At 43.1% G+C, this 21148-nt stretch overlaps 1 protein-coding gene across 3 annotated transcripts in view; it reads left to right on the forward strand.

Moving 5' to 3' along the window:
- Nucleotides 1–21148, forward strand: part of FGD5 (FYVE, RhoGEF and PH domain containing 5) — a 153048-nt gene that overhangs the window by 14165 nt on the left and 117735 nt on the right. For all 3 annotated transcript variants that reach the window (XM_039482230.1, XM_039482233.1, XM_039482231.1), the window contains exon 2: nt 653–3665. In XM_039482230.1, coding sequence (XP_039338164.1) covers nt 653–3665 — 3013 coding nt within the window. The remainder of the gene's footprint in view (nt 1–652; nt 3666–21148) is intronic.

Below are 21148 nucleotides of genomic sequence, written 5' to 3' on the forward strand. Positions count from 1 at the left end.
CTGAATTAACCATTTAAATTGCTGGCAGAACAAACTGAGCATTGGATTTTTATTTATTTATTTATTTATTTATTTGCAGTCTACAATACAGATAAAAGCATTGCTACAAATTGCTTGCACTGCATTTTTATGGATTAAAACTAGAACTGGTCAATTTTTTTCTGTTGAAAGACTGTTTTATGATGGAACTGGGTGTTCCAATAAAGATTTGTAAGTGTCTTCTTTCCACTGACACTTTTGATTTTTATTTGAAAATCTGAACATCAAAAAACTTAAAACATTTGGTCAAAACCCCAACATTTCATTTTGGAAATATTGAAACATTTTTTCTACATTTCTGATTGAAATGAAAAATTTTGACATTCCTGTCTTGATAAGTTTCTGTTTGGCTCAGCCTAATATTAAACTGTGTCCTCCTGAGTGGCTCCAGTGCTTCATAGGAGTTGTAGTTCAGTGCTTCGGGCCACCATTTTCCTCTATGAACCAGCTACACTACAATTCTAGTCAAAATTACTATAAACAAATAAAGTTAATTTGGGTGGATTCTCTGGTGGCTTCACTGCCACTATGTTTCTATTAAACCAGCGAATAGATATTTGTTGAAACCAGGATGGCAAACTGCTAATATGGCTTTTCTTTGTTTCTTTTCCAGACTTCACAAAACCACCACTAGCACCAAAACCAAAGATTATCAGTCATCTTTCTTCCGTGGCTGTCTCCAAATTTCCTCCTTCATTGTCAAGGCCTGATATTATTCATAATCCAAACTCTATGTCTAGGGGTCCAAAACCACCCATTGCTCCCAAGCCAAAACTCTCAGCTGACACCGAGGGGAGATCCAGTGTTTATACCAACAATAACTTAAATAAAGTCACAAATGGAAAACTGATATGTCCCGATGGAGAGCTGTATGAAGGAAATCAGTGCAACATTGAGTGCTCGGAATCTGAGGCTGGTGATGAATACATTGTAGTTCCTGAAGCTCAGCTGACTGATAAAGACTGTGATGACTTTGAACATGCACACGACCAGTGTTTAGAGTCATCTGCAGAGAATGAGGTCTTAGAAACTGCAGAAGCATCAGGGGAGGAAGAGGATCATAGCATAGCTAATGACGAGGAGATCTGTAATCCAGAAATAACTGAAACCGAGGACAATGATTCTTCAGATGCTGTGGAACCAGACTCAGCTGGAGCAACAGAAATGAGAGACTGTGACAGGTCTGAAGCACTTAGTCAAGTGTCTTCAGGAGCCCTTGAAGTAGAAGATGTTGCTTCTAAGAATATGGATGAAGACGTGGACTGTGTAGATGACCCCAAAAACTATTTCAAAGGTGAGGCTGAGGAAACATTTAATAACCTCGATCTGGTAAAGGACAATAATGAGTATAACCTGGAAAACTGTAAGATTTTGAATGGAGATGAGGATTTGAAGGGCAATATCTGTGAAGACATTATTCTAACACATTTACCTGTAGATGATGAGCCAACACCAGAAGAGAATGATGAACTGCCACAAACTTTAGAAGATGAGCTATCAAACAATGACACAGAAGTGAGTCCACCAAACAATGGTGACCTGGATGATAATGCAGAGTTTGTATTGAGTACAGAAACGGAATTAGTAAATTATGGTTGTGCAAATCCTGATATAATTCCTGATGATGTTGATGAAGAAGAAACAGACATTGGGTTAGGACTGAAAGAAAATGAACCTGATGCAGAAGAGGATTTGGGAGGTTCTTTCAGTGAAGCTGCTGCTGAAGAAGAAAAAGTAAGTCCAGATAGTGACAAAGAAACAAATGTGGAAAGGGAAGACTATATAGATGATGGGTACCAAACCATTGAGATGAAGAGTGAGGAGGAAACATCAGAGACAACATGTGAGGCTAGAGAAGACTCTGAAAAAGAGGAAGAAGTGGTGAAAGCAGAGAATATAGATGATAGTTGTCAAATTGTTCCTTTTGAGAGTGAATGCAATGAAGATGTCACTGAATCACCCCAAGAAAACTTAGATGAGAATTTGCAACTGGAAAGGACTTTTTTGAGTAAAGATAGCCAGCTCTCCAGCTCTCAAACTGTTAGTGAGCCAGAGCTGGAAGTGGAATCTAAACCAAATGTGTTTGTTGAAGATTGTGGTGACAATGAATGTGTCTTGGAAGAATCTGAATCAGATGAGCAAGTCCTTGAAGGCAATAAGGTCAGTCATAGTAGTTTTGAAGAAAGCTCCCCAAATCCACCTGAACAAGCATCGGTTGAGGATAAATACCATACAGCAGAAGATTTAGCTAGATGTAATCAAAGAAAATATAAAGCAGACTGTGCTAGCGAACATGAGTCTAGTGAGTATTTAGCAGTCCCTGAAGTGGTTGTTGTACCTGAGGAAGGAGAAACAACCAGTGATTCTCTAGATGATCCTTATGTGATGCCCTCAGAGAACGCAACCCCTCATGTTAGAGAAGTGGTGCCGACTGAATTAGAAGATATTCCATGTGATTACAGCATAAGAGAGGAACTAATTGTAGACACTGAAAACAACCTGCTATCCATTGATCGAAAAAGTATAGTCACTAGAACAAGGTCACTCTCTGGGAAAGTGCCTGGCTATGTGCCAGAAACTGTTCCAGAAGAAACTGGACCAGAAACGGAAGTACAGTCCTCAAATGATGACTCTCTGACTGAATATTTAACCAATAACTTACCGCTATTGGAAGGAAAACCAATGGAAGTCAATAGGGCCTTACCAGCCACGTCAAGACGCTTTATTTTATACCCACGGTCTTACTCGGTAGAAGGGAGAGATATACCAGTCTCTGTTTACAGAGAAACCGATGGCTCTACATTGGATGACAATAGAATAAAGAGAACAGAAGACAACCTCTTTTTGCCCTGTGTAATTGGTTCTTCAGGTAGCTTTTCACAGAGGAATCACCTTTCATCAAGTGGTGTGTCCACCCCATCCTCAGTTGTTGATATACCACCTCCTTTTGAACTAGCCTGTATCACCAAAAAGCCAATCACTAAAAGTTCCCCCTCACTTTTAATAGAGAACGAATCTCCTGATAAGTACACTAAGAAAAAGAAATCATCTTTTAAGAGGTTTCTCACCCTAAAATTCAAGAAGAAGACAGAAAATAAGGTCCATGTAGATGTTAATGTTTCCTCTTCAAGGTCCTCTTCAGAGTCTAGCTATCATGGGACTTCTAGGATTATGGAACTGGACAGAAGGAGCTTGAGTAGTTCACCTCAGCTAAAGTCCCATACTGGGAAGCTGCGAGCTTCTGAGTCTCCCTCTACTGTTCTTTTCTACAAGGATGGTAAAAGAAAAGGAATACCCAAAACCTTTAGTAGGAGTGTGTCGAGAGTGGAGTCCTTTGAGGATCGATCCAGACCTCCTTTCATGCCACTCCCCTTAACTAAACCTAGGTCTATTTCATTCCCTAATGCTGATACTTCTGACTATGAGAACATTCCAGCTGTGAGCTCTGATTATGAAAATATACAAATTCCTCCTCGAAGACCAACCAGAGCAGGAACTTTTACAGAATTTTTTGAAGATCCCAGTAGGGCATTATCTGCTGCTAATGAGAATGACGGCTATGTGGATATGAGCAGCTTCACAGCCTTTGAGAACAAGCAGCAAACCACAGACCAGGAAACAGAAAGGTACTGTAGTAAATTATTATGTAAGACCTGCTAGCCTTGACCAATCAAGACTTCCTCTGTTAGGTGTCATAGGCAGATCCTCCGTTTTGCTTGGCTTATTCTCCTTGTTCAGGCAATGCTTTCAAGAAAGAGTTTGGAAGAATACAAGATAAACCATTATCAGTGAAAAGAGACTAAATTAAGATGTATTGAAACTCTTTTTGTAAACACATATTAACAAACCCAGTGGAATTGGATGATCATATCTGGGCAGAGGACATAAGTCAAACAAAGTTCATTTAAAAGTAATCATTTTATTCTGGTGGATCTATTTTTTTATGAGCAATATTTCTGAGTTCTTGTTTGAATGGAATTTATTACAGATACAAACTATCTTACTGGGTCCTGGAATCTCTGCTTTCATTTCATCATTCTTGCCAATTTCCATATGCAACATTGTGTACTTAATTTATCCTTCAAAGTACAGCAATTAAATATGGACCAAAAAATGCCAAGCAAACCAGGACCTAATCTGAACAGTTTATAAATTTATTAAGTTGCTTTAAAGTCTTTCATTATGGAGTTTTGGCAGCATCTGACTTCTGAATGAATTACATAAATGGTTTGTCTGAAACTGCATGTGTTGCATTTTGTGAATTTTGAGCTTCGCTGTAACTATTTGTTCTAGTGTGACTCTATTTGGGACCATCTGTCTTCTCCTTGATATTCCACCATAACCTCCCTATTAGCATTTTATAATCAAACCAATGGGGTGAGACTAGCGTAAAGGAGAAGGGAATTTAATCCACTGGCTCCAGTTAGAACAGGTAACAGGGAAAACAAAGGAAAAGCAACTGAATGAAAAATCTGGGGTGAATGAAATGAGTCTTCCAACCGTGTTTTAAATGTACCTTTTGTTCTTTCCCCCTGAGCTGTTTCACACTCATGTTTCACTTTTTCATGAAATGTGTATTTTCAAATCTCCTCCTCCCAAACATTTTGCATGGGGCAGGAATTCAAAATATTAACTGCTTGGGGAAGCTCACATTAGTCAGATCTCACTAATGAGCCGCTAGTCATTTTCCTTTCAGCAGCTCCATTTCCATTGACAAAACTGACATTTGCTTTGCAACTGGGCCATTTGTTTGTATCAGAGACATACCACCCATTTTGGGTTATTCTTTAAGGTAAAAATATCGAACTACGTAAATTGCTATGACTTAGACATATTTGTTTCCAGGGGAAAAGCCAATCAGAACTGGCTCAAGGAAGTCTCAAGGTCAAGGCTTGAACATGATATTTCATGTTGTTTTTTGTGTATGCTGTTTCTGCTGCTAGGGGAGAAATGAAAATTGGCCATTCTAAATAGCCCCTTTCTCGGTAGAAGGCTGTTTGGGAAGCAGAGATGTGCATGTTGCTAACAAGTTTTTATTGAGCTTCATTCATGTATTCAGTGCTGTACAAAATGGAAAAAGACCATGCCCAAAATGGATTATCAAAATGGGTAAACAATATAGTTCAGTTACACAATGCCCTGGGTTAGAACAGAATAGTCTAATCTCAAAACAGGGTAATTATACATATTGTGTGTGTGTGTATGTGTGTGTATATATAGTTAAAATGTTGCTTCTTAAAATGGACTTCAAGGGACCTAAACCTTAGAATATGGAATCATACGAGAAGTAACCCTGCCACAGAATACCTCATGATTCTATTAACTTAAAATTCCTGGCCTACTTTTATTATGATGCTTATTTCACTCATCTGAGACCCTGACTTCTTTGACACAGCACATATGTAACACATGTGGCACTTCCTGTCCTCACTATATTCACCTACATGGTGTTGGTAGCTAGCATCGGTCAGTATATTGGTGAAGGGCTACATATTTGATGAATGAACCAGTGCAAATCTTCATTAAAGTTTTAATTAACAGAATTTGAAGAGGATATAGAATTATAATGATCCGGAAACCACCACGTTCTGAATGTTTGTGATTGGGTGGGGGGCATTGAAACTGACGGATGAGAAGATTCACTTTTTAATTTTAATACGTAAAAGAAAAACCATATGGAATAGATTTAAACCAATAATTTTTAATTAAATGCAATCAAATTTCTAGAAAGAGCTCAATAATGCAAGTCTGCTAGAAATACATCTTATCTTACAATTACCATTGCGAGGCTAGTGCTTGCAATATTGTCCCCTGATGGGCAGTTACTGTAGATCCCCCAAATTTAGCTATGTGGTATTAATAATTAAAATCCGATTCAGAAATGCAACAATACAGATGGTCATTAGCACGCTGCACTGTGGGGAAAAGAGTTAGCCGTATGTGGAACCAGCCTTTAGGCCCCTCAAACCCCCTTACCCATGAACCCTTCCTGATTTGGGCAGCCAAGAAATGTAAATTTCAGCTTTCACTTAGTTTTTAGAAAGGAAGAGTCCAGTCCTTTCCTTTTGTAGAGATGGCCTTGAAAATGTAAACGGATGCAAAACAACCGCTAGCATGGAAAGGAACATTCAGCTGGGCTCCGCATCTGCAGTAGGAAGCTGCTCTGGCCTAAGCGTCCCCTTGCCACCTACACACACATTTTGGGCTAGATCACTGATGCTAATGGAGCTATGCCTATTTACAACTAGCTAAAGATATGGCCTGTTAAGGAAAACAAATTAATTAAGTTTGGGGTGTATCCCAAAGAACCATTTCATTTGCCTTGCCCAGAGGGCCCCATGTGTTGTGATAATGGTCGAAAAGAAGCTGCTATTTTGGGGGAGGGAAACAGGCACAGCAAACACTTGTTTCATAGGCTGTCTCCAGTCACAAAACTTCAGGAGAAACAGAAGGGTGCCTTTGCCACAGTTTTTAGAGTGATGGCAGGAAAATGGGGCAGTTAAGCATCTGCCAGAACTGCATTTCCATCATAACCTTCCTGTTACCGGGGTTTATCACTTGGCTCCAATAAATTTGCTAGGCCCAAATAGTCCCTTCTGCTTCTCTGCTCAAACAGTTAGAGGGAAGCAAAAGGAAGATATCAGCAGCCCCATATAGTGTGCTTTCACCTGGGAGTTCAGACTTCCTGGGAGGAGATGAGCTGGGAAGACGCTGCTGTCCCTCCTGGGCATTGACCACCCAAAAGTCCACAGGGTTCCCATCCACAATGGTGATCCATTCTGCACACAGTGAGCCATAGTCAGAGGACTGGGGATAGCCAGCAGCAGGGACTATATGGGACAGGAGTCCTGAGGTTGTGGTGCTAAGTGGTCCAAGGAATGGTGTGGAGACCCCGTGCCTCTGTGCAGATGGCCCAAGGCCCAGGGCATTTCCCAGTAGGTCTCACGATATATGAGGGTTTAGAATCCTCTGATGGGACAGTTTGGAACAAAGTCCAGGTTCCTTTCCACAGATATCTTTATGGAAGGGGACAATCTGGTCATCCATTTGCTCAGCTAGTGGCACATTCCTCTCTCAGTGAACACATGCATCCCTCTCACATACATGGTGTGGGGATCCCACAGAGTTTGAGTCTGGGAGTAAATTTATCTACAGGTCTTTAGGAGAAAGTTGGGGCCACAGGAAGGTTTACATGAATAAGGCAAGTGGGATTTGGCCTTTGATTTGCCCGATCCAGACTGGGCATTTGCTCAGTGATCAGCGAGCAACGTGGCTGAGCTAAAATCTAAAACATTTAAGCTGGATACAATATTTAACATTGCAAAGCACCGACAGCTCACGTGCAGTCACTGCCCAGTAAAGAAATTTCACATGGATTTTCCCCACAAATACTGACTGCACATACATGTTGTACTTGTGCCACAATAAGTACACACACAAGGGCTCTGTCAGCTCAAGTAGATCCAAAAATCTAAAATTTATAAAGTGCCAGATTCCAAAGTTCCATGCTAGGTAGGGCTGTTATGGTCTACCCGGCACTTAAATTACATTTAAAATAAACCAGATCTAACGTTACATTTGAACAATTGGTTTTAACAGCTAAAAAGAACACGCAGTTTTTAATTTCTTCCATACTTGTTCATTTCCATGGGAGATTCCCCTGACACACACAGACTTTTTTTTTTTTTATCTATACAGTGGATTTAGTGGCGGTGACAGGTACAGGACTGATAGCCCTGCAGAATGAAGTCCTCTAGCAAGAGACGTGGGGCACAATGGGCAGTAGAAATGCACACTTGCCCCACTCCACCAAGATAGGAATAGGGATCAACAATGGGGTGAGAAGGCACTTTAATCTCCAGAATATGTTTATTCCTCTGCCTCCAGGATGAATCTACTGACAGAGGGTCTAACCAATTAGTGCCACTGGTGATGGTGGCTTTGTGGTACAGACACTTGCTGCTAGGAAGTGGACTGAAACCATCATCTCCATTTCATGTAGGTCACCAAGCAGCTATCAAATGGTACAAATGGTTAGTCACTGCTGTCTGGGGGCAGATTCAAATCCGTAAGCTAGGGGTGATAGGCTCCAGATCTCATTGGTGAGGCCCCAAACCATCCTATCACTTTTTTCCCCCTTTCCCTTTTGTAAGGACCACTAAAAAGGCTCAAAGAAAAGTCACACAAAAATATACTTAGAAGGTGAAATTCACTCCATTGAAGAGGGCCTGGTTAACAGCCTGTGCACCTTAAAATGCATTTAAAAGAGGGGAGATTAATCTAAGCCACGGTGGTGACTTTCACCCAACTAGCATTCAGAACCTAGTTTTGACCAATAATCGGGAAGCTGTATCCTCAGCACTCTGTGTTGTTCCTTGAAATTGCCAGCACATATGTCATATAAGATAAAATCACTCTCACTTCGGAGACTGAGTGCGGTGTCCACGTGCAGTATGCTAAGGCTAAAGTGCAGGTAGAGAGATAATACATGCAATGGATGGTCCAGTGTAAGTGATGTACATTTTGAAACAGCCAAACCAAGGAAAGGATGATCAGTGTTTGTGTATTGAAGTGGAGCAAGAAACCTACTGGAATTCTATAGATCATTTGCCTAATAATAAATACAGTGAATCACTATTGTTGATATAGCAGAGAGGTGCACAATATGTTAGTGTATGTAACACACTAGCTAGCTTGTAAACAGAATGTTCTTAGAAAACATTTCAAAGGGACACCGTTGAGACTGTCAGGCCAAAACTGTGCCATGCCAGATACTAGAGAGATGAGGGATAGATGTGCAGACTATGGGAGGCAGCCATGAAAGTAACTGGAATGGGCATCTCAATGCTTTTATTCACACTTTTACCATCAGCTCTTTATCTGATACTTAGCCAGACCTCCAATTCAGCTCTTCTCTGCAATTATTGTTAATCAAATTTATTACGGCAGTGCCTCAGGGCCAGCCAAGAATGAGGCTCCACTGAGCTAGGCACTGTACATAAGAACAGCCATACTGGGTCAGACCAAAGGTCCACCTAGCCCAGTATCCTGTCTACCGATAGTGGCCAATGCCAGGGGCCCCAGGGGGAATGAACGGAACAGGTAATCATCAAGTGATCCATCCCCTGTTACCCGTACCCAGCTTCTGGCAAACAGAGACTAGGAACACCATCCCTGTCCATCCTGACTAATAGCCATTGATGAGCCTATCCTACATGAACTTATCTAGTTCTTTTTTAAACCCTGTTATAGTCTTGGCCTTCACAACAGCCATTGGCAAGATTGACTGTGTGTTGTGTGAACAAATACTTTCTTTTGTTTGTTTTAAACCTGCAATCTATTAATTTCATTTGGTGACCCCTCGTTCTTGTGTTATGTACAACCACAGTAGACAGTCCCTGCCCCCAAGAGCTTGTAACATAAATAAATAGACAAGACAGACACAGGCAGGGGGAAAAGGTAGAACTCACAAGCAGTGTGAACAATGTGGTAGCAGCAAATGTCATGTTAGTTCCACAGGATTGTGGGGATTGGATGGGTTACTTACAAAGATTTCAGCTAAAAGAGAAGGGAAGGGAGGTGAGGGGAGGGGAGCAGGGCAGAAGAGAATAAGTGGGGCAGATGTGGAGTGAACTCTCAACTCAGACTAGCCATATACTAAAAGTTAGACAAGTACATTGCCTAACTGGAGCCTCAATAAAGTCCACGTACGGATGAGAATTTTGCCTGGTGATCAGAGCAGGAGGGTCCCACAAGAGGAAACGTTCAATGTATGCCAGTACACACGCCCCTGTGAATGTGCAGCACCGGGCTTTGGTTTGTTACTGTAGGGTTGTTGAAATCCAGCGAAGAGCAGGCCACTTGCGTAAAGTGAGTAAAGTGGAGCCTAGACCCAGGGTCATTCTCTGGATTTTTTTTTTTAATTAATCAAATAAACCAGATTTACAGCTGTAATTTTGTTACTTTCTTCTCTTTCTTTTTTCATTAGCAACACATTTGAAACAAATTCATTTAACTTTTAAAATAGATCAAAGCCCCTTAACACAGATTTAATCCCCAAGCCTGATAGACTGATGCTTTTGAACACGTGCACTACGTCTATAATATGCATGCTCTTTCTTCATTACTGGCATCTGAAATTTTGTCTATTTGGCAGCCTAATGTTTGCACATTCAGGCTGTCGGTCAAGTAAATGTAGCTCCAACAGTGGCTCATAAACAGCTTGCTTCCCTTGAAAAAGGGATGAAAGCTGTTTACAGGAGTGAGGTCTGTTTTAGTGCTTTTGTGAACAGACACAGTACAGCTGAACTTCTTCCAAGAATATAACAGAACTGGAAAAGGTTTCCATGGAGTGTATTTTGGAAATGTTGGAAATCTCCTCTTTATGATTTGTAGGTTAAAGATCCCTCAGATTTAAACATTGGTGGAAAAATTCTGATCTTAGCATTGATCAAACAGCATTGATTTCAATGGAGTTTACATCAGCATCACAGAGATCAGAATCTGTCCCTGTTTCTTCAGAAAAAGGCTCTCTTCTGATTATAAAGCAAAGCACGTTTTTTACTTGAAAAATATAGCTGCATTTTATTCTTTAAAAAGTTTTGTCTTTCAATAACATTTTAAGAACGTAGGACTTCCCTCCACTCCTGCGCTTTCTGGCCAACCCGCTTATGCTTGGGCCACCTCCTCCTCTGCTGCATTTGTTTTACCTGATTGGATCTGCAGTAGCAAGTGGATGGGTCTGTAGAAGCTGGCAGAAGCGAGTGGGGCGGGAAGCAGAGTGGTTACACACTGCAAAGCCGCAGATATTCCATCTGTTGTGGGTTTAGCTGTGCTGCTCCCCAAACTTACTGGCTGCCCAGTGTAGCCCTAGAGGTCACTGACTTCAGAGGCGATGGCTCTAAGCAAGTTGTTGTTATTAAAGGTGAATGTGGCGAGGAAGTCAAAAGGTCTCTACTGCAGAGGCAATTGTTAATAATTGAGGCAGGTTGTTTCTCACGGGGGAAAGAGAAGGGGGAATGGCTTGCAACCACAGATTTGTTGTCTTAAAAGCTTAATTATGCTGCTCCTTCCTTGAGCATACAGGGTAAAGATGTTAATCAAATAGGGTTAGGGGGGATTTTTGCCCATGGTTCAGTTCCAGGAGCAGAGGTTACCTGTTAGCGTTAAGTGAGCGTATCTTGGGTTCTCCTTACTGTTGCCCTGCGCATGAATATCCCACATCCACACGGTCTTTCTTTTCTTATTACAAGATGCAAACACAGAGTCCCTGCCCTAAAGCATTGACAGCATAAACAGACAATAGAGACAAAGGAGAGGAGGAGGAGAAAGAGAGGAGCAGTGATCTGACCGAGGCTACATACAGCTGGTCCAGGGCCCAGCTGGGACTTGAACCCCAGCCTCTGTATTTTAAAATGGAATTAGTGCTGGTGACAGGTGCAGGATTGGTAGCCCTGGAGAATGAAGCCCTGAGCTGTAGAACAAGGGCATGTGAACTATCTACTAGACCACACTGCCTCCTCTCAGGTATGCATTTGCCAGATACTGCTATTGTCTTGGATGTAATGCACAAATTCATTTTAAGGACAAACTCCTGGATCCCAACACCAAGCCACGTGTCTGGGCTATTTCATAGGGGATCTCCGCAGGGGTGGGAAAGAAAAAAGCATCTCCCTTCTATGACAGCAGCACAGCTGATGTCCAGCCGCCACTACTGTCAGATGATCCCACACCAAGGGAAGAATAGCTAGTGGATCTATATAGCTGTGCATTCAGTGGCACCAGCCACCCTTACCCCCACTGCAACCCGGTGTGGTGTGGTGCAGTGCAAGAATTCTCCAGGGAACAGTGCTCTGTGGTACACAAAGAGTGTGGACTACTCAAGGCTAGCCTGGCTCCTGTCAGCAGTTTTCTGCAACAGTTTCACCGAGCAAGGGCTCTCTGTGGCTGAGGAGGAGGGGCAGGATCTGACCAAACAGAAATGATCACTAGTTGCTAATGTATTTGCTGCCCACAGAGGATCAAGCCAGCGTAGGCTCCTCAGTAAATTAGTAGCAGATGGACTAAGCAGGTAATGCAATTGTCTACCATTTGAAGGAGGCTTGTATGTGATTAGCAGAAGGAGAAAGTCCCATCAGCCACAGGTGGCTCAAAGGATCAATTCTGACTGAACAAAAAGGGTGTGGCTGGGCAACATGCTGCTGTTTCCTGCCTCATACTTAGATTAGTTGTTCTGTAGTTGTACAGCACCTAGCACAGTGTGGTCCTGGGTCTATGACTAGGGTTCCTAGGTGCTAGAGCAATACAAATAACTACTACTACTACACGGGAGAACTGAGCTGGAGCATCACTTGGGGCTTCTATTTCCTGGACTAGCAGAGAACAAGCAATCAGTTTGGTTGAAACATGATCTCTGTCTCTGAAGGTGAAAACTGCCCCAGCATGGACTGGGCAGATAATGGAAGGACAGAAACTCTGATCTTAAAGGGAACCGCCTGCCTTTTTTGTTACTGTGGTTCACAACTCTGGTGAGAGCAAAAAGGGTAGTAATGGCAAATGAGAGGAGTAATATCAGAGCTACATAGGGAGAAGTCAAAGTTCCAGCTCAAAGGGCTGGGCCTGCTACACACTCAGGAGCCCAGGGCCAACCTTCCAGCAAAGAGAGAGAACTAGAGCTTGGGATTTGTGTTTGTGAGTCACTTCCCCAGGAAGAGTCAGCTCAGATAGAGCAGCTGGTTTCCAGGGTGGTCTCAGGTTTTCCAGCTGCGCAGGCTGAAACACAAGGGAGCCAAGAGACTTGCTAAAGTTACATGAGGAAGCAGTGAGCCCAGCTAGAGTTTAAAGAAGGTTTGGTTGGGTTTTGCCTTCCTTATTTTCCTCTGGGCATTCTCTTCTGATTGAGGGAGTGGGGGCTGGACACATGATGCACCCTCAGCTCATGCTCACCCCATCTCCTCTCTTCACCACCATTTAAAATGTGAACAGAGAAATTAAGCAGCCATTTTTGGAGAAAAGTCTCCCATATTGTCCTCCCTTCTTTCTCAAGAGCAGCATTACTAGTAGGAAATTCTACCTATAAATAAATAAGTAGAAGCTAAGCCTATTTCTCTGCCTCTAGTCATCTGCTGTACCATCAAGCTAGCTACTGTGTGTCCATGAAGTGCTGAGAGAGAATTCCCAAGATGGAGGATGGTTTTTTATAGGGGAAGCCCTGCCCATGGGTAGGGACTATGTTAATTAGAGAGTGGATTGCTTCTGAGAGGAATGGAGCTGGGATGCCCTAAGGAAGTTCCAGCCCTTAAAGCAAAGTAGCTCCTCAGGCTCTGCAGAAGGTTAGGCAAGGGAGAAACAAGGCATATTAGGTTGCTCTAAGCTGATTTTTTAAAATATATATGGAGCTTTTCCTGCACTCTTGCTTCTGTGATTTTTATAGCATGCTGCACCTGTAGCACTGTGCTGTGGATATTCCAGTACCACACAGCCCAATGGGCTATTTCACGTTTGTCCAGCAGAGAAACCACCACCTCCAACAGGCTACAGGAAGACATTTTTAGTAGGTACTTTGTGGGGTGGCTGTGCAGCTCCTCAGTGGGTCAGCCAGGCTTTCCTTGTGTTGATCTTGGGATGATGGTTGTGCTCAAATCTCCCCCTTTCTGGGCTCCATTGAGACTTCTCCAGGGACAGTGCTCACATTACCTTCTGGGATGCTTTGGAGCAGGATGCTCCATACTGACAAGAGCCCAAGGGCTGCTCATGTATAATGCAGGGCATGAAAGGATCAGTTTGGTGAAAGGAAGGCTAGTTAGAAGGGCAGGGTGCTACTCTAGGAGTTAGGAGACTTCGGGTTAATCCCTACCATATTACTGGCTCCCTCTGTGACCTGAGGCAAGTTTCTTAGCCTCTCTGTGCTGCACTTCCCAGCTGTAAAATGGCTAGAATGTTTCCGTAGCTCTCAGGGGTGTTGTCAGGCTAAATAAATTACAGTTTGGGAGGTGCCCAGATGCTAGGGTAATAGAAGACCAGTATCCTAGACAGACTTATTTCAGGTGTGATGTGGATAGTCTTATAGTTGGGACTCCAGGGGTCTGTGTTCAATTTCTGCCTCTACTCCAAACTTCCTATGTGACCCTAGACAAGTCATGAGATCTCTCTGTGCCTCAATTTCCCTTCTGTAAAACCTCCATTAAGATGGTGGGGATGGGACAAGTTCATTAGTGTTTGGGAGGTGCTCAGATACTAAGCTGATAGGGGTGCTATCTATACCTAGATAGATGCAAGGGTGATTCCTACTGAAGACACTTTTGTGCCATTCATATGTGACCCTTGCTATTTTGGAGCCCCAGATAATACAAAATATGGACAGGAAAACCAGCCTGGACCTTGCAAACCTGTTAGGACCCCAAGATGCAAATATCACCAAAGTTGGGCCTGTTGGGGGTCTGGGAATGGAAGAAAGCTCTGTAAACAGAGACTATAGCTTAGTGTACTTCAAGGAAGGGAAGCAGGGTTTGGTGTTAGGTCCAGAGTGGGGTGGAGAAAGAGGCAGATTTCCATTTGGAGTCAGTGGAGGGAGAGGACGCAAAACAATGCAAGAAGGAAACCTCAGAAGATTTAGATCAGCTGTTGAACTTTTGGGGATTCCGAACCAAACTTTTTGAGGTTCACCCATTGCAATCCAGGTTCCCAGTGCTTTACGCTGGCCATCAGACCACACACAGCCTCCTATTTAAACCCCTGACAATAGATATGGTCAGCTCAGAGATGAGTCACATTTTTCCTTCTGTTTACTTTAAAGTTGTTTGAAATGCCACTGGGAGTTAGAAGGTGATGGCATTAACACAGGATTTCCAGCTGCTCAGCGTGGAGAGCAGTCTGCATGGAGAGAGAATCCTTCCATACTCCGAGATGGGCAGAAATTGTGCCTCTGCCTTGTATTGGATGTAAAAAAATAGAGGGAACATTGCTATGTAGTGTAGATATAGCCACAGACTTTGCAAATACAAACTATGTATGGTCCTGGAGGTGAAATTTGTACCTACCCAATGTGATGAAGTGTCTTTAATTATATCATCAAAAAGAACCCCTTTCGGGGTGTTACTTCTCAAAACATGATGCCCTTTAAGATGTTATAAATTAATTATTCTTTGCATAGGCCAGGAGACCACAAGTGGGAAATGCAAAACCCAGAGCCAGGTGAATTTAAGGCAACTATTTGGATGCAATAGCAGGTGAGCTTTGCAGATGAAATGCAACACTGGCATATTGCATTGTAATGCTTTAAAGGTGTAAAATCCAGCACAAGTCCCACATACCACTTAAGTCTTCATTTGAGCCCTTAAGTGCTCATTAGCCCTTCAGAGAGCACCTTGAGCTTATCTATAAATGTACAATTTAATAGAAGGCACATTGGATTTATGTAAGCTGATTTCTTAGTGAGTGAAGCTTTGTTGTCTGGTACTTCTACTCGTGGGTAACCCTGGTTCCTCATCCTTCACAGTACATGCTCCCAGCAATCTGAGAAATTGTAACACATTCTAATTCGATATCATTTTTCTTATAAATTGGACATGTTTCAGAGAGTGACTTTGTAATCAAAATCAGAGTGCTGAAGGGTGTCCACCACATGCTTGGGCCCTTCATTTGGGGGTTTTATTTTAATTTTTCACTGGAATTTATCAGGGTTTATTACTCCAACAACAAAAACAGGTGAAAATTAGTGGAAAAAACTATTAATATGTTTTCTGGGTAAATATTGAGGTTTATTTTTTTGGATGGCAGGACAAGGGGGGAAACTATTCGGTAGATTCATGCTTTGATGAATGGAATTCAGTGTGGTTTGTTGCGGAATTAAAACAGAACTCAAAACACAATGTCACCTCAGAGTTTAAGAAAACAATAAAATCTCTAATTCCCAAATAAAACTTCATTTGAAAAACAGTTTATTGTTGTTGACTTAGAACTATTAGCCTGTAAATATTTACATTTAATAATTGGGCCATACCATTTGCAGAGCATACTCTCAACTTCATCCTTTTCTTCTGTTTTGGACTTTTTAGAAAACTTTTGAATACTTCCTTGTGTTCTGAAACGTATTCTGCTATAGATTTTCGTTTTCTTCCTGTAATGGGGTTCGCTCACCACTGTGGTGCCTCCTTCTGGCTGTCTTGAGAATTAGCTGTGCATGTGAGTGCGCCCTCTTTGAGTGGTGGCTCACCACCATCACTCCTGCTCTACGACCCACGGGTCTCCAAGGACTGCAGCATCCTCTTCAGCGACACAATCCTCCAGCCATACCACACACTGTGCTCCTCCCTTCTGGGGGACCTGCCGTCCGCCATTCAACCACTTCCCTTAGTGGCAACTGCAGCAAATTGTCCAGCCACTTCCTCATGGACCCTGCATCCTTTTTGCCCTCACCTCAGCCTGCAAACCCCAGCTGCCAGCCAGGAGCTGTCTCTCACTCCCCTGGTCCCTGCTAGCAGCACTGCTCTGTCCAGCATGCTGGCAGTTCTCTCAGCCCTCCAGAGACACAGCCCTTCCTCCCTGGGCTCCCAGCAGAGAACTACCCTCCTCTGCCCTGCAGCTCCCTTTTTATATGGGCCTACTTGGCCCTGACTGGCCGCTCCCTTCAGCCCTTCTCTGATTGGCTGCCTCCTGCACAGCCTCCCTAGGGCTCTATTAATCCCTTAGAGCCCAGTGTGGGGCAGGCGCCCCATCACACTTCCCATTTTAGTGTGTCAGATCTTTAAACTGTTATCTGCTAACAGCTTGAAATGTGTACATGGTGGGGGTGAGATTCATCAGTACATTCAGATGCGCATGCATTTCTGAGTTTGCATGCACGCCTGTTTGTTTATTGTGTGTATCTTCTAGACTAATACATAGTCTTACTTCAACAGGCAGCTTTGCATCTACACACAGACTAATGTATTATCGTAATACATATATCTCATGCCATGTATTATATTTTCCTAATAAAACAAGTTATCTTTTATATATTTGAATGATACAAAAGTAGGGTGAAAATCAGAAAAAAAATGAATAATTCTTTTTGTAAAACCTAGGACTTGTTTGATAAAAGTTGGTTCAAACTGAAAACGAAGGGGCTTGCACATGCTGTATCACCCGAAGCATGGATATAAGAACCCATATGCCATTTATTCCACAAGGTACAATTCTTAATTTCTTGGACGTAATGTTTCTGATTACGGTGACCAGCACATTACTCCTTTATTTGGCACATGCCAGATTTCCTTGAACTAATCTGTTCGCAATCATATGGGACAAATGTCAACCCTCCATCAATTTCAAGGAGTTAAACTAGGGTTGAACTGGGCCTCTTGTCCATAACAACAGCTTTACCTTGGATGGTGATTATAGGACATAGGATGAAGTCAGTGAGGCGTAATGGTACTCAACACCGTGTGGAAGGAGCTCAGCTTCAAACAGAGGCAGGGAGATGAGGTGTGAGAGACTGGCCAGTGCATGTACAGATTTCAAATTGCCAGGTCCATCCTTGTGGCAGAGTATCCCAGGCATGTGTTATCTCCCACACACACCCTGGTTGAGTTTTATATTTATATTTGAGATTTATAGAGTGAGAGATTGGTATCACAATTCTGAGGCCGTTCCAGAATCCTCTTTCCTTCGCTGCTAAATAATACAGTGTATATATACCATAGCATTAAAAATGCAATTGCTTTTTTGTTGTTGTTACAAATCTAATCCAATAGTTTATGGTTTGTTGTTCACTCCGACAAAGTTATTTATAGCTGATAGTACACTTTTAATTATCCTGCAAGAACTCTGCTTTCATGGGACCCATGGGGGTTTAATGTAAAGCGGCCTTAATATTGGCTTTTCAGTGGCACACAACAATTAATTTTATCTTAATGGACTAATTAGAGTTAATGGATGGGAGAAGGTATTTAAGAGGCACTGTCTGTTTTGCCAGGACCCCCTTTTAAAGAGCTAATAAAAGGACCCTTTCACTTGAGTAATTGGTTGGCTTAATTAGATGGTATCTCTTCAAAGGCCTAAAGTAAGCAGACTGAGACCTATCAGCAGTGAACACCTTTCTGTGCCGTCACGCATATGCTAAACCTACTTCACCTTTGGTTTATGGGTAGCACACGGGGGTTCTTCTGGCTTATTCTTTGCCTCAAAGGGAGCATAATAGGCTACCAGTTCCTGCCAGGCTGTTAATTTTTAGATCCTTATTTCTCTGGCAGTCTTCATCCATCTGCTCAACCATTCCTTCTTACCCCTCTGATAATAAAGGCTTCTTCATTTATTCTTCATCTTGAACCCATCTATTGGACACAGTTAGCCAGTTTGGGACAGCAAATCATGTCTTAGCCCACTACATCTCCCTGCCAACTTCACCTTGACTGACTGACCGACTGACCTTCTGACCTCCCCATCCAGACTATCACTCCAGCTTCTGGAATGGAACTTGAATTCCATGAAATTAAAGCAAAGCTCTGAGTCAGAAGAGGACAGAAATTTCTTCCTCCTCAGCTAATTTTACTTTAGAAGCAATGGGTTGTAAATAGTATGACACCTCCTAAGCGCCAGACCTTGTAGACCTTACATGGGTAAAACTCTGATTGAAACCAACAGGAATTATGCCTGAGTAAGTACTGTAGGATTGGCCACTATAAAATCTTTCCTATAAACTTGAACCCCAAATGCTTCACAGACTTAAATAATTAATACAAGACAGAATATGGCAGTGATGTAAAGAAATTACTGGGTGAATAAATTCAGGCCACATAATGAGGGGGGAGGGATAGCTCAGTGGTTTGAGCATTGGCCTGCTAAACCCAGGGTTATGACTTCAATCCTTGAGGAGGCCATTTAGGGATCTGGGGCAAAAATTGGTCCTGCTAGTGAAGGCAGGGGGCTGGACTCAAGGTCCCTTCCAGTTCCAGGAGATTGGTATATCTCCAATTATTACCTTTTATGAGACAAGGGAAGAAAACAGGGCCACCCGGGGGGGGGCAAGAGGGGCAATTTGCCCCAGGCCCCGAGCCCCACAGGGGCCCCCACCAGAGTTTTTCGGGGCCCCTGGAGCGGGGTCCTTCACTCGCTCCGGGGGGCCCGGAAAACTCTTGCGGGGCCGGGCGCAGGAGCTTCTTCTGGCCCCCGCTGGCGAATTACCACCGAAGACGGAGCGGGACCCGCCGCTGAAGTGCCCCGAAGACCCGCGGCGGGGCCCCCCTCCGCCGAATTACCGCCGAAGACCGGGCTGCACTTCGGCGGCGGGTCCCGGAACGGAAGGGCCCCCCGCCGCCGAAGACCCCGGGCCCCCGGAATCCTCTGGGCAGCCCTGGAAGAAAAAGACATTTTAAGCTGACAGCTAAAAAGGGGGCTGGAGGACTGATGAGGTGAAGTGTTAGCAACGCTAGCCTGGGATTTCTGTGACTATTACGTAAGGTTGGGAGACTTAGGAAATGCATATAGTGCCTTCAGAACTAACTGTGCAACCACTTCACTGTCCAGATTTCTTGCTTTCAGACATTACAGCAGATAATTGGAGGCCCAATTTCCTACACCACACACGTTAGCAAATCTGATTTCCAGAGACTGGAGGTATAAGGGAAAGATGAGGGGATAGGAGGAAGTGTTCAGAGTCACACAGCTTCTTGTAGAGTCCCAGATGTTAAGCATTCACTTTGCTTCTCTGCTTTGGAGAATTTTTCAGCTCCTCCACTATTACAGAGAAGGTTACTGCAATACAGGGAAATTAATGTTACTACATGCTGCCCCCTAGTCTTCGGGAGATATAAGCCAGAGAGTAAGGCCCCAATTATCTGCCTTCGTGCACTTGCAGAAGAGACCACTGAGCAGCTTCAACATTCCAGAAGCTCAATTTATTTTCACAGTAGCTGAGTCATTAAGTCTTAAATCTGCCATGTGCTTTCATATCCAAAGGGAATCCCTGCCAGAAGGACATCCATGAAGATAACAGCTTTCTGACTAGGGCCAGCAGTTTACTCCATTCCAATGTCCTCCCCTCCCTCTGACACTTGATAGGAAAGGCTGCCACACCTTCCCCTTCTTCTGATATGGACACACTCACATCACATGCAGGTAAAGTGGCCTAATAACACTGAAGCATAGGACCCATGTCATGTTTTCAGTTTTTGGAGGAGCTAGTTGCAGACAGGTGCAAGGGAAATGGATGGCAATCTCATGAAAATCTCTACATTTTCTTGAGCTCATTTTCCCACCATGATGGAGTTTAGAAACTGCTATTATATATGAATATCAGAATAAGATAGTTAATAAACAATGAAAACATTCTCCTGCCTCATGCCCAAATATCAGGGCAACAGCATGATGGGCTGAGAACGACCTGGGGACTCACATTTGCTTGTGCTGCCCTGCAATCTAAACCTTCTAAGGTGCTCTCTTGGTAACAAAAGGACATTGCCATTCATAGCATGGAGTTTTCAAAAGCACTCAGCACTGGCCTAACTTTGCTCCCATTGAATGCAATGGTAAAACTCCCCACTGATTTCAATGGGAGCAGAGTTAGGCCTTGCTGAATGCTTACAAAAGCACCACTCACAAAGCGCAATAGACTTTCAGTCAAGAACAAGCAAGATTGTGTAACCTGTACAGATCTCTTTTCATTGACAATGCAAACAGCTGGCAGGTTCATGCTGTGGGCTATGGTAGACGCACTGCTTAATCTCTCACTCCAGTCGCAAACAGTTTTGGGGGGTTTTTTAACCAGGGGAAATACTTCTGTGATCTTTACAGGTTTCTATGTGAGCCCACCACGGTACATTTTCCTCTCCCTGTTCCACCTGTTCCCAAGCTGGCTGCACTCAGTTAATAAAGTAGCTGATCCTGTTAAGTCCATACTGCTCCGGGGAATGACAGTTCCTCTTCCATCTTAGAGTCCTCCAGAGCAGAATGGAGCTGATTATGTTGAACTTGTGTTGGGTGTTTTTCATGGAAAGTATGGAATAGAAAACTGGCAATAAAACCAAAATAAAATGTAAAGAGTCTTGTTCCAAGTTTTAGTTACTAAGTTATGGTGCCAAAAGTAAACAAAGGAAGATTAATCGTTTGGCTAAAAAAGGAAAGGAAAGGGAGG

This window comes from Mauremys reevesii, linkage group 7, assembly GCF_016161935.1.
Source record: "Mauremys reevesii isolate NIE-2019 linkage group 7, ASM1616193v1, whole genome shotgun sequence".
Classification (NCBI taxonomy): domain Eukaryota; kingdom Metazoa; phylum Chordata; order Testudines; family Geoemydidae; genus Mauremys; species Mauremys reevesii.